Source organism: Lissotriton vulgaris, chromosome 3_1, assembly GCF_964263255.1.
Source record: "Lissotriton vulgaris chromosome 3_1, aLisVul1.2, whole genome shotgun sequence".
Classification (NCBI taxonomy): domain Eukaryota; kingdom Metazoa; phylum Chordata; class Amphibia; order Caudata; family Salamandridae; genus Lissotriton; species Lissotriton vulgaris.
The window spans coordinates 1,877,676,030-1,877,690,401 of NC_141689.1; the positions used below are offsets into that span (position 1 = coordinate 1,877,676,030).

A 14,372-nucleotide genomic window follows, 5' to 3' on the forward strand; every position below is an offset into this window, starting at 1 on the left:
AAACTGGCTACGTAATTGTTTAAGCGCTGAAACAGGGATCACATTCAATGACCCAAAGAAAGGAGACAAAAGACCAGTAACAGTACTAGTCATTCTCTGCCGAACAGAAGGAGAAGTTGTCAGAAGGACAGGAGACAAAGCAGACTGAGATGAAACAAACGTAGGAGTAGTAACAGAAGAAGTAGCAAGTACAGGAGAAAAAGTCGTAGGAGTTGGCGGCCATAGAGAAGGCTGCGCCAGAGGAGGAGGAACCAGCTGAAGAGGAGCTGGCGGCTGAGCAACAACAGGAGGCTGAACAGCTAGAAGTTGCGGAGGTGCCGTAGCACTCAGCACATAAGGAGGTGGTGAACTCAACAAATGTGACATCAAAGGATCCTTTTCAGGGTCCTTCGTTGCAACTTGTAGAAGAGGTGATAAAGCTGGATAGCATTTATCGATGGCCATTTTATGTTGCCTATGCAACTCTTTACTCACTTGATCTTTTTCATTATCTTTAAACTGCCTAGCAGCTTGCATTATCGATATACCCTTCTCTCTTTTATCTCTTTTAGCTTGTTTAATTGCTCTCTGTTTGGCCTCCTTACGCCAAAGGCGGAAAGAGTCAAACATCGCCGGCCGGGCTTTCTTCTTAAATAGTTTAACTTCCAAATTATCTAAAATCTCTGTGTCATAGCTACCATGTTGTGGCCATTTTAAGACACCGTCTTTCCTAGTGTATGGGACCCATACTTCATTAAACGTAATGGGGCCCATGCCATGTTTAGAATAGAGCTCATAAGTCGGAGTTCCAACCGGAGGTATCGGACACGAGTCCTCCAATCGGGAATCCCTGTTACAACTACAACAAAACAAATTCCTAATTCTGCTAAGACCACGCATCTTTGCTCACTTATCTAGCTTCAAACTTCAAGGGATTACCAAAAACGATAGTCTCGCAAATATACTAGTCCCTCGGCTTTGGCGTTTGCAAGTACCAAATCAAAGATCCAAAGGAAACCCAAAACTAAGGACTGGGAGCGACCCACTCATACTTAACTGAAGTATCAATCACGTCACCAGAAGACCCGTCTATCGTCTCGCTTTACAAATCGTCACGAAGGGTGCAAGACAGGGCGACAGTCAGGGCAGCAGTCCTTCGTAGCCGTCGGAAAGCGGGAAGCCTTGCAGCAAAAACCTTCAGTCCACGTTCGACATGCAGGGGTCGATGAAGTGGGGGCCCTCTTCCAGAATTTCCTCACGAAGATCCTCACGATCTTCAGGCTTGGACCAGTACCACTGAAGTCGCCACACGTTGGGCGCCAACTGAAGAACCGGGTTTTAGAACCCAGCGGCGCCAGGGGCACGCCCAAAGTCTTCGGGTTCACCTGTCTTAGAATACAGAGACAAGGGATACTTCTCGGTGACGTCAAAGATCAAATTTATTGGCTGCAACCAGGAACAGAAGTCTACGAAGTACGACACAAGTAGGTTCGTCAGAGACTGCTCAATTTTTGTAGAGTGAGACATCATCTTTTATGCTAAAAATCACATTCCGGACAAACACCCACTAGTTACAATTTGTCCAATCATAGGTAACTTTGCAAAAGGTATCGCATAACGACAAACCCACTTTTCAGTTGTCCAGCCCACCATTAAATACACGGGAAAGCCCAACATTCTTTCTCGAACAGGCCAGACAAACCAATAATAAAAGACCATAACCCATATCATAAAATAGACCATAAAAGAAGAAACAGAAACAGATGAGAAGTAGGATAAGGGGTGTGTGTGTGTGCATACCAAACTTTACAATCTCCTGTGCTCTGATCTTTAATCTCGATCAGCTACCGGGCAAGGAACTGGCTTAACAAGGTCAGCTTCAGGCAACGGCGTCAGTTCACTCAGGTCATTTAGAAGTCAGCTAACGTGTACATGTACTAAAGACTCGTTCGGCCGTAGTCATCGGCCTATGTGAGGGCAACCATAAAATGGCTGCAATACACAAAATGGAACCCAAGGGTTCAGAACGAAATCCCTAAATACACAGTGAATCCATCGGTCTAACATGGCGAAAACACTCGTACTTGCCGCACTCACTAGTTACGGTTCGCTACCATCAAATTCGTAACGAAACCATGACCTTTATGAAACGGGTTCAGAATTTACGGAACCTCAATAGTCTCAAGCCTCGAGCCAAAGAGGTTGATGGCCAGTCACCCCTAAAACAAGCATTGGCATAGCCAATAGGTCTCGTCTTTGGGATCTTCGAAGTGTTTAGTTATCCAGCACAATATCCTTTGTGCAACAACATCAACTGTTACATGGCTAAACACTTATAAGGTCCCAAAGGCGGGATCTATTGGCTATGCCAATGCTTGTGTTAGGACTTGGAGCAAACCTGAGCTTAAGATGGCAGCCTTGTTGGATTGCCCCTTTATAGACTAGGGCAGCTTTATTCAAAGATGGAAGCCTAAATTCTTGCAAGATCAACATCTGGCAAGACTTCAGATGACCATCATGTTGTAAGGCCATTTAATCTCCTTTGCATGTTTGCATCACATGCCCATAATCCTCTGTTTCCAGCTGTCGCACATGCATCACAAATGAAGCAAATGAAACCAAAAAAGAGAGCAAAAGACTCAAATTTGAAAAACAGGCTGTGCATGGAAAATGCTATTCTGGTTAAATAATGTCACTTTCTTCTTTGGTAATGGTAATAAAACCTTCACCACATGGTTTTCATAATACAGTATTCCCTACTGTATTTTTGCCATGAATCATGGTTTTCCACTGGTACAATATGCTGGTATTCAGAACCTAGGGTCCTTTAGTTCACTGTGCACATTATCAGGCTCTAAATTCAAAGTGAGACGTCTTAGTGTCTGCTGTGCCCCAGATTTAAGGAGAACATTATCCAAAAAGTAGAGTTGCTACAAATGCATAGATATCTATAATTTACTAATGTGTTAGACGGTACAATTAATAGTAAATGCTGACCTCATACCTTGAATTTTTAACTGTAGTTCCCATTATTTTACAGTGTTAAAAATGATCTGTTAATGTAAAAATTCATATTTTATTTAAAGACAATCTGCTCTCCGCTATTCTAGCTTTTGAATTAAAATTCCCCTCTTGTACACTTTGTAGGAAAGGAGGTTTGATATGTTACAATGGCAAGATTTTTATTTGCTCACAGTGCAAACAGCACTGCAAATAAAATTCCAATCCACGGGCCTTATTTAATAGCCCCTTGCGCCACCTGTACGTCACTTTTCCCATGTTAAAAATGGCGCAAATGTGGCTCAAGCAGCTTGTAAATAAGCCCCAAATGTGAAAATGATACTTTTTTTACGTTTGCAAATTTCAGAACAGTTTTAGAACCCATAGACTCTCTGACCAAAGCACAGACTCAAACCAATTTACCAGTTTGAGACAGGGAATCTGGTAGATTGTAACCCAAGGACCACCTATGCATTACATGAGACTGCTGTGAACAATTGAAGAGCATGGGTGCCCACCCAGAGACTACAGGTAAGAGTGATGGGAGGCCACAGCCCCAATACTCATGCCACCCCCGCCCTCTTGCTATGCCATTGGATCAGGGCAACAATAAGTCCTGTGAGACACAGGATTATTTGTTGCATTAGTAAATTCAGAAACTCTTTTCACCATGGATGGTCCCATACCAAACTCCACGCTACATGTTTTAAAGACTTATTACAATGAATGTCCTAATGTATTGCAGTAGATATGCATTGATGTAACTATACAAATAAACCCAATAGTGGTCCTGGGGGATAATAAAAACAAAAATATTTTATTACAAATTTCATTATTGGAATGGTATTTCAGTAATTCATTCCTTTGAATGATGGGACAAGTCTATGATAACCTAGTCCAATCGTCTAGCCCCTAACTAAGCTTCCCTAGCATCAAAGGTGCCTTTCTGAGTTTATGTAGCTGATCTCTAGCCTGCATATGTTAGCTTAACATAAAGCCAGTTGTTCTGTAGGAGCTCTCTGTTTCAGTTATGGCGTCCCCGAGCACAGCAGGTCATGCTGGCTCAGAGTGGCTGATGGCCTTCGCTCAGCTGCACAAACCAATCTCAAAGAAAGTAAGCGGGAAATTCCTCTCCGCCTAACTACACCAGGCATGCATACACTTTTCTGAGTGTTTTGAAAAGAGGACCATGTAATAAAAGTGTATAATTCAAGAATTAGCATATTAATTTGCACCTTCACTAAATTCTATCACATATTATAAATCATATTAATGCATATATATGAATAATTGATGCACTGTCGAACTACAATAAGGTACATGTTATATTGTAGATGTTCAATCAACACTAAGTGCTGCACTCGATTATATTTAACAATGTGGACTCCTATACCTTAATATTCAAATTTATCAAATGCAAAGGGGTTACTTACATAAGCAGAAAATACAAAAAGACTGCATCAAAATGTTGCCACTAAGATGAAGAAAATGGCATGCCTTTGTTGTGATTTGGATTGAACAGAAAGCAATGTCATACTTGTTCATGCTCAAGCATATATTTTAAGATACCATTAGAAAAAAAACTTTGAATGTACAAGCTTTGGCAAAGCCAGGATATCTGGCTTGTTTTAGGTGAAAGTGTTATTTGTTTTAATGGTCATATATTGTTGTTTCCCATATTTCAGTGCACCAGCAGCCAAACTTTGCCGAAGCAGTAGGTCTGACTTTAATTTGGTAGGGCACACACAGTTACTACATTCAAGTCAGATGTATTAGCTTTCCCATGCTTGCTGATCTTAGACCCATTTCCTCTATATTACTAGGTTTTGTCTTGGTCCTGGTATGTGAGGGAGAATATGTCCACCACAGCTGCTGTCTTTTTAAGAGGACACAGTCCAGGTATGCAGACAGCTGTGACTCCTGGCATGCTGTCGTAGGCAAAATAAAAAAAAAACTGTTCACATATGGATGTATTTCCATAGCTGTGGGCCTGGGACTGTTTTTGCTTCTGGAGCTTAGCAGTGACCACACCTTAGGTCTGTGGAAACAACAGCCACACCCCAGACCTCAAATTCACAATACCTCCTGGACTCCTCAAGCCATGTGTCCCTCCTCCTGTGGCAAGGCACTTGGGCCATGCATGCCTGTAGCCCTTCCAGGGTGATCGGTGAGGGCCGAGATGGGGTTCTGGGAAGGCGGGACAGTGACAGGCAGACTGCCTCAGATCAGGCAGGGCAATCGGTATGGAGGAGTGGACTTGACTATTAGATGTCTTGAGTGAACATTCCAGCACTAGCAGCACAGCTGGTAACTAGCATGTGGAGTGTGGTGGGGGAGTGTGAGTGGGAGCAGATCTGTGTGTGACGGTCAGTCACTAGGAGGAGGAGGGGCCTGAACTGAGCAGTAGATAACTAAGTAATCGAGCCTGGCCTGTGGTATACCCACCTCCATTGGCTGCTAATGTTCCTCTAAAGTTGTCTGTCGTCAGTTTCTGATGTCTGCCTGGACCCCTTTAACCCACATATTAACATATCCATGCTTTACATTACATATATGCCTACCTGTATTACATCTCATCAGGATAATATCATCAGTCCTGCCCTTGGAAAGGAGGGGAGGACATTTTTAAACAAATAATAACCAGTGTAGGACAAGAAGGATTAGGTACCTCCAGGTATTCACATAAGATACATTTATATAAAACGTAATGGAACCCTGGCTTGGACAACGCTGCTTTAAGTAAGGGGAAAAATATATGTCTCTGAAAATGAACTATTTGGAGAGCAAAGGAATGATTTAGATTGCCCTTCTTTGCACACCCCAAGATTTTGTTGTTATTCTCATAAGGACAAGTGCAGGAAAATCTGCACTTTTCTATGGTTCAGCTTATTATTCTCTGCCATACCTCTGCTGATATTTTCAATCTGCTTGTTGAAACCAGCTTGTCATTGCATGTGTTTCCTATAGGACATGAAGAGTCATTGGAAGATTCATCATACGAGTGCTTGTAGTTGTATGTAAATGTACTGTATGTACTGCATGCACGCAAAGCTCCTTTCTGCAGTTCTGAGAGCGCTACAGAGAGAGTCAAGTATGTTTCCTTTGGCTGAGTCACGACTTGTAGCACGAAGACAGATAGTAGAAGGCAAATAAACTTGTAGGAAGAAGGCTAGGTCTAGCACTGCAGCATAGATTCAAAAGGCCCAATATCAGATGATGAAGGAGAAAAGATCTGTAGCTCAGCCCTGCTCGACTAAAGGGTCTGGTAGATGGCTAATGAAACCAGTGTGAGCGAAAGCAGCACAGTTCCCACCAAGGGAGGCATCGTATATTTTCAGTTAAAAGATCTGATATTTCGAAAAGTTTGGTACTGACCAGCCGCGTTACAGAGTTTTGGCCCCAAGTCTGTAACCTGTAATAAACTAGGCAGTGAATGGGGATGAGTCTGAGAGTAGGGACATTCCATACGCCTCAGCTAACAATGCTATATCTGATGGTGCCTGAGGTTGAAGCTGTACAGTATACCTGCAAGATCTTTACATGCCTTGGGTACTGGACCAGAACTGGAAGCAGACACTAACGAGAAGGAGGCGGTGGAGTTTGCATGCCGCTTGTGGTCATCGTAGTCAAGACTTGTGAGTACTCTAAAAGTGTAGAACACCTGGAATCTTCACCACTTGTGGGGGATTGCCAGCTCACAGCAGTGTATGAGATGTGAGAGGGAATAGAACAGCCCAAGGAACTGGGATGGCTAAACTCTTTGTGAGAGAGGTCCCACCAGAGCTGGTGACATCTTGAGGACCTGTATGAGTTTCTCACAGAGAATCCGAGAGAGCTAGTCTTCTTGGTAGTCCTAGGGGACACCAAAAAAGGCTCAGTAAAGGATTCTAAGTGGAATACAGATCAGTCAACCTCTTTTAACTGGTTTTGCACTGTCTTTTTGAGGATTCATTGCTGGTACTTGGAAGTGAGTGACAAAGCTAACTTCACTCACTGTGAGCTGGTACCCAGGAAAATAACTCTTCGCTGGAAGGTAAGGAGCCTGGTGTCAGCACCAACGATTTAACCCGTACCTGGGAAAATGGGGGGATTTACTACTGCCCTAGGCAGACTCAGAAGGACTTGAAGACACTCAAGTCGGCTCTCTCCCGCGGGAACTCTGTGAAGTTTGGAAGCTGTGACCTGTGTCATTCTGCTCATGACTTTCATCACGCCCGTAAAGCAAGAGGCAGCAAAGAGCTGAGGGTATTGCTATGGTCGTCTCCAGTGTCCACTTGGGAGTAGTTCAAGTTCAAATTAACTTTATTCGGATTCCAAAAAATCCACAAACGCACAGTAACACAGCAATTATACAGCAATATTAGTAAAATCCATATCAAATTAGATTAGACAGTTTGTAGTGATGGAACAATAACAATTCATCATTTCATTTAGCAAGGTATTCATACTGAGATACAAATGTCAGAGGTTGGACATCATATTACGTGCTCGGGTGGCAATTTTCAAAAAAGTGCTGGTGCGAAAAAACAATTCTTCATTATCCAAATTAAGCAACCGCTGGTAGATTTTATCCAAGCAAACAGGTCTCTACTTTTTAAAAAATGGGGTTAAAAGCCGCTTCACGTATTTTAAATAGTATTTACAAAGGAACAAGAAATGCAGATCAGTTTGTGCACTCACTCCGTCGCATGGGCATGGGGTGTGATCAAGGTTAGGCGAATATCCAAAAGGGAAACATAGCAAAAATGTTACAGTGGCCGCTCTCAAACGAAATAAAAGGCTCCTTTCCCAATGGGTCATTGGTAAAGTAAGATAGATTGGTAAAGGATGCCTGTACAATTCTATGCTCCAGTATTAACTAAGGAAGCCTTTTTTTAAACCCGAGCACAGCCGAAACATTCCATAAAAATGAGTTAAAAAGCGCACCCTACACATTATATAACACATGAAGGATTAGTTCAGAATCGAAGAAATCCTCTGTATTAAGCAGTATGAGCATAGAATTTGCCTGTCTATGAATAAATGTGACCAATTACAGAGAGACTGTGATAAGCTTAGAATCTTGACCCATGCAGACTAATATCATTAGCATTTCACAAAGTCTTCAGTTTGGGGCAGTTCCAAGATGTGTGTAGACTGAAAAACATATCGATACTTGTTCTAATTATAAATCACTGCCCCCATAAATGCAGCATTTTCACAATGATAAGCATCCCATTTTCATTTTGTTTCAGGGAGGAGCCCAGATTTCAGGTTCCATTCCAGCTTCTAACATCACTTATGGACATTGATGCTCTCCTGACTAAATGGAGATGTGAGTCTATCTTTCTCTTATTGTAAAGCCATTCCATTAATCATGAAATATTACATCCCAAACCTATTGTGTAATGAGCATTAGCAGCCCAATAGTGTTTTGGTAGCTGGGGGCTTATTACTACCATGTTGATAACATAATGTATATTTTATTTATTTGGTGTCATGCTTGCACAGCATTTTGGAGTCATTGCCTGTGTGTTACCCTTTTCGGCACACTTGTTTCTGCTGGTGCATTTAAATGATTCTCTCCTGCTACAAAACAAACCGTGGTAGGCTTTTGCTGAACTGAAAATTGCATACACACCCCTGTGTTTTTAGAGCGGAGATGGGCAACATTCATTCTTCCTACTTAACAATGGCCTTGATTTTCTATATGGGGTAGTAAACTTGATTCTGTTGCAATTTCTAAATTTCATTTAAACAAATCCTCTATTCATCATATCCCGAATATCTATCGCCGCCGGCGCAACATCTTGGTCATTTCCTTCTTCCTAAAGAACCTCAATAAAGATGATCCCTCGTGACTAATCTCAGTATTTCCCTTTGAGCAAATATATTTTTCATTAGTTCTTAATTTTACGTCTTGTCATTTCACCTCTGAAGTTCTAAATTCAGAAAAGTCATGCCATGTTAAATAAATGTTTTCATGCCATGTTAAATAAATGTTTTCATGCCATGTTAAATAAATGTTTACCAGCACGTATGTTTGAACAACACTGATTTATAGCTAAATCTGCACAACCACATTTGACTTTAGATAACGAGAGTAGATTTCTGGCAATACCCTAGCAACTGAGTGTAGCAAATTGAATTGTTAACCTGGTGGTGAGAGGTCACAGTCTTGAGGAAAGCTGAGACACAAAGCTGATTTGGAAACTAGTTTCTTTGTGGAATACTAGAATCAACCATGCTAGCCAGCTTAAGCAACAAGGCTGTCCTCAAGGAAAATACATGTAGTACAAGTGCTGTAACATGCAGCCCAAAACATATTTAAATATAGCCTTATATTTACAAGCCATGTTATTTAAAGTGAGACCATTTAATAAGAAAAATGGCACAAACATGTTATAAAGCAAAATGTAATGTTATTCTATAGGTGCTCTCAAACACTCTAAGCCCCCTATTAGGAGTTTTCTTCAGAGAGGTGGCAAAAAGGTGCCACCTCTTCGACGAAAATCACACTGCCTGCCCAATTACGACTACACAGTACCTATCCAGGCAGGTCCCTTGGCAGTGCCTCTGTTGAAGACGGAGACACCATTAAAAGAGGCACCGAAATGGGACAGCACTATGAGGTTCCTGCATGGCATGGACTGCTGTGCAGGAACCTCTGTGCTTGCACACATGGGGGCAAATGTTGTGCCCCCTGTGTGCATCTGCGTATGTTTGAGGCACAAGGGGCCCCCCTTTATTTCCTCTCCACAAGGCTTTTCATGGCAGTGGAACTGCCATGAAAAGCGTAGCTAAGAGAAAACTTGTAATATGCTCGGCGGGACGATGGCGGTCCCTACAAGCATATTGCAGCCTCTTATGGCCACTCCTACACCACACGGAATGGCGGTTCATTGGCAGAGCAGGCAGTCTGACTGTCTGAGATGTATTCGGGTGGATGGACCACCGCTGCGGCACCACTAGTCTGCCGGTCCGAGAACCACCAGACTCGTAATAGGCCCCTCAGTCAAACTCTGTGGGTAAAGGTTGATGGTTCATTTGGATCAAGAGTCTACTTCTGACTTGGAAATTTGCTGGAAATCAACAAATCTTCAATTTGCCAAAACTACAGCTGCAGAAAGCACCAGAGCCCAGGTGAAGAGCTCAATGTAGCAAGTTACTCCAATATAGTGGCTCATTTTAGAATGAGCCTTCAAAGAAAAAAAACCCTTTTGGGATAAACCACCCAAATGCAGCCACCATGAAAGTATATTCTTGGGAGAGGATTGGCACCTTGTGCCAGTCTTTCAAAAAAAACATTTTACAAAGTGATCTGCAACCTTTTTTTGTTTGATCAGAATTTCACCACACAAGAAATTCAGGGAAGTTTTCATACAATAGATAAATATGTATCAGAGCATTCTTAACAATTATTAGCACAACCGTAAAAACTCCACAGATTCAAACTTTCTTAGGCATTTAACATGATTTAATTTGTCCTTTGATGGTAAAGGTCATATCATAGCAGCCTAGAAGTGTTTCTTCCTAACGAACTTTTTAAAGGCTGCGACTGGATACAAAGAACAACGGGGCATATTATCAAGGGGGTTTATCTCCGCTTTTTTGGCTTTAAAAGCCAAGAAAGCGGAGATAAAATTATCTCCCTATTACCAAGCTGTCGCTAACACCAGTTAGTGACAGCTAATAGGAGATAGCGACCAACTTGGGCCCCGCTTTGCATGTCAGTGATATTTATCACTAATGACATGCAAAGTGGGCGTGCCAAGATGTTAGCGACTGGAAACAGTCCCTAACATCGCTATCTCCTATTACCAACTTTTGGAGATATTCGCGCTAAGCGCAAATATCTCCAAAAGCTAACACCTGCCCTGAGCAGTTCTTAGCCATGTTATCCAATGGAAGGTGGATAACATGGCTAAGAGCATTTGCTCGATAATGCATGAATATCGCTGACTTTTCAGCGATATTCATGCATTTCGGCCGTTTTTTATCGCATTTGCGATAAACCTTGCTAATAGCAAGGTTTATCTGCGATAAAAATCGCCGATGTGCGGCGATAATTTTTGTCTCTAAACAAGTTAGAGACAAAAATTATCGCTAGTTGTTGGTAATATGCCCCAACGTTACATAAAGATACATTAATCTCAACTTAACCAAAACATGCGTTGTGATTCAATAGAGTTCCCTGGCCAGTTAGAATTCTTAACATGAATATTGCCAGCCACCTCCACCTATCTGTTGGGTATTAGGCATCCTGATGCTAAACGTAGAGAGCAGTAAGCATGCACACAAATTTCTGTAGGAGTTTGCTGACCCACAGTGATTGACCAGCACAAGCATAGATATAGTCAGGAGGAAAAGGTCTGAACTAGACAGTAAGTTCTGAATCCATGACCACTCTTACTGGGAACAATATGTTGTTAGCAATGATACTCATCAAACACCCTAATTTATTACCCACTTTTCTACAATAGTGAATGTATTTATTTATTTTAAAAAGAAGGCACAAGTCATGTAAGCTGTCAAATTCAGATATGTAATATATTAACAATATATATGTGTGTAGGTATGTTTTGACATCTGCATGGTTTAGCTTATAACACCAAGATTATAAAGTCTGTCAATACTCTGTTAGTGGGCCTTATTACCATGCATTACACTTGTTATTAGCTTTCATAATGACACCTTTAACAGTGCCTATTGTATTAATAATCTATCTTCATATATGCTGCTAATTTCTTTAGATAACCATGTGTGTATGGTCCACCGCATGATTGGTAGCAAGACAGGCACTGGAGGCTCATCCGGTTACCACTATTTACGCTCTACTGTGAGGTAAGTACCAAACAACCTGATTTAATCATCAAAATCCTGTCTCTCAGTCATAGGTGCTTATGTTTTCAAATAGTTCAGCAAGTATTCTAAAACAATTAGCAGAGGTGCTTGGGGTGGGCTTAAAGGGAATAAAAAGATTGGTATATCGAGACGGTTGGTTGTGAGAGAGTCCTGTGTTCCAACATTTTTTTCCAAATAGGGCCCTCTGATTGGTTGAGGGATCCTTTTCTCCCTTCGGCCATTTCGGAATGATATGATTGGCAGAGTGCATATTTCTACAATTACAGGACTTGGGGACTCAGTCCCCTTTTCCTGACAATGTTATTAAAATGTAGTATAAGGTAGCAGAGCTGGGACACCCTGACCACCAGCAATTTGAAGAGTGAGGGACCCAGTGGGACTACCACCGGGGCCAGAATTAAAAGAATTTTGCTGCAGATACTGTGGTAATCAAGAGGGACCCTGTGTGGCTCTACTGTGAGTTACCATGGTACTCCTATGGGAGTTGGGGCTCAAGCTTCAATGCCCATGGCGCAGCGTACCATGCAAGCTTCACCGAAAACATTTGCATAGTAATGCAGAATCACAGGGGTGATGCTTAAAAAGTGGGTATTGTGGGAGCACTGCCATACTAGATAAATGTAAAAAAAGAAAAAGAAAAAACACAAAAATATAGGTGCATTGTTTGTGGGGGACTAGGCATCTGCAGAGGGATGGGTGCAGGGTCTGGGCACAGGCAAGAACGTGCTGTGTATAGACTTTTGCCATGCACAGCAGTGGGGTGGCCTCCCACAGGGGGGTTGGGTGCACGGTTTGGATGTGGGCTAGACCGTGTGCCTAACCCTCTATCGTGCACAGCAAAAGGCCATGCACAGCAGGTGATTGGGCACAGGGTCTGGTCAAAGGCCAACCCACCACATTCCACAGCACCAAAGGTAAAGTGACATTATAGTTAGGCATTGAAATAAGATAAAATGGAAAGTAAAAATGAAATTTACCAGCTGTAGTTAACTGAGTTAAATATAAGACTTAGAACTTTTGGATGCCATCAAATCAGAATCTCCGCTAGAACCATTATGTTAAACTTGTCAGCCTTAGGGCGGTCGTCCTCCAAATGTTTTGCCTACTTACCTCCAATTTTTGCTCAAATACATTTTTGTTCGTCTGAGGACTCTGTGTACTTTACCACTGCTAGCCAGTGCTAAAGTGCTTGTATCCATGACGCCTAAGCATGGTTTGATTGGCATGCATCTAATTGGCATCTTTAATTTACTTATAAGTGTGTATACCATATACCCAGGGCCTGTCAATTAAATGCTACTAGTGGGTCTGCAGAGCAAACACAAGGAGATGATGAACAGAGCACTGAAACTTTTCAGACGCTCACCCCCAGTCACAGATCTGGGTTGAATCCATCATCATTCTTTAGCTCACTTCGCCATATCAGTTTAGACCCAGTTCTTCCCTGAACAGAAAACAAGCATCCTGGACCGGTTTTGGGGTAACACCCCTTATCAGCCAGGTTAGCTTGAATCCAGTGGCAAAGTGAGCAAAGAACCCACATCTGGGAATACCCTGCCAACATAGGGCAAACAAAGCAAACTCAAGGAGAGGATGGATGAGTGCTGAAACTTTTCATACACTCACCCCCAGTCACAGATGAGGGCTGAATCCATCATCGTTCTTTAGCTCACTTCACCACCTCAGTTCAGACCCAGCTATATGCAACTCAGTCTTGACCCTGTGCCTCATGGGAACAGTCCAGCCCGAACTGCCAAGCCAGGTCCTCCCTGAACCAGAAACAACCATCCTCAGACCGGTTTTGGGGTAACATCTCTCATCAGCCAGGCTAGCTTGCATCCAGTGAAATAGGGATCAAGGGATCCACATCTGGTCATACCCTGCCAACGTAGGGTGCGAACAAAACAAACACAAGGAGATGATGGACGGAGCACTGAAACTTTTCAGACACTCACACCCAGTAACAGATCTGGGTTGAATCCATAATGGTTCTTTAGCTCACTTCGCCACCTCAGTTCAGACCCAGCTCTATGCAAATCAGTCTTGACCCTGTGGCTCATGGGAACAGTCCAGCCCGAACTGCAGCACTTAAATTCAATAACTTTATTTGTTAAGTAAAAACTGCGATTAAAGTACATATAAATAAAAGCAATGTAATTCATAAAATGGTAAAATCCTTTATGATGTCATCACATAACAATCATATACCCTTGACAGAATCAACATAATGCTTTTGCTTAGGTGGATAGTTTTTAAAATAAATGGGGCAACACTAAAACACACAAATTGATTGTTTAGTGCAAGCAGAAATGTCAGTGCACCATTATAGTGTCTAGTATTTTGCATATTAAAAAGAGGTTTCAAATATTGATATTGCAGCTCCAAATAATAATAGTAACTTTATTGCATGAGTAATTAAAATCTTACAATTAGAAAATCATCAATACACAACCATTAAAACGTAACTATAAATCTGAGCTCCATTATAACCCTTAGCCGAACAATTTCCACAGCGAATAATAGAGAATACATTATATACACTAATTTAT

The 14,372-nt window shown here is 42.0% G+C and overlaps 1 protein-coding gene across 1 annotated transcript in view; it reads left to right on the forward strand.

Annotated features, from left to right (window-relative positions):
* TDO2 (tryptophan 2,3-dioxygenase) overlaps positions 1–14,372 on the forward strand; it is a 191,029-nt gene that overhangs the window by 162,968 nt on the left and 13,689 nt on the right. Inside the window, exons 10-11 of the mRNA XM_086962340.1 lie at positions 8,214–8,293; positions 11,712–11,802. Of these exons, the coding sequence (XP_086818466.1) occupies positions 8,214–8,293; positions 11,712–11,802 (171 nt within the window). The remainder of the gene's footprint in view (positions 1–8,213; positions 8,294–11,711; positions 11,803–14,372) is intronic.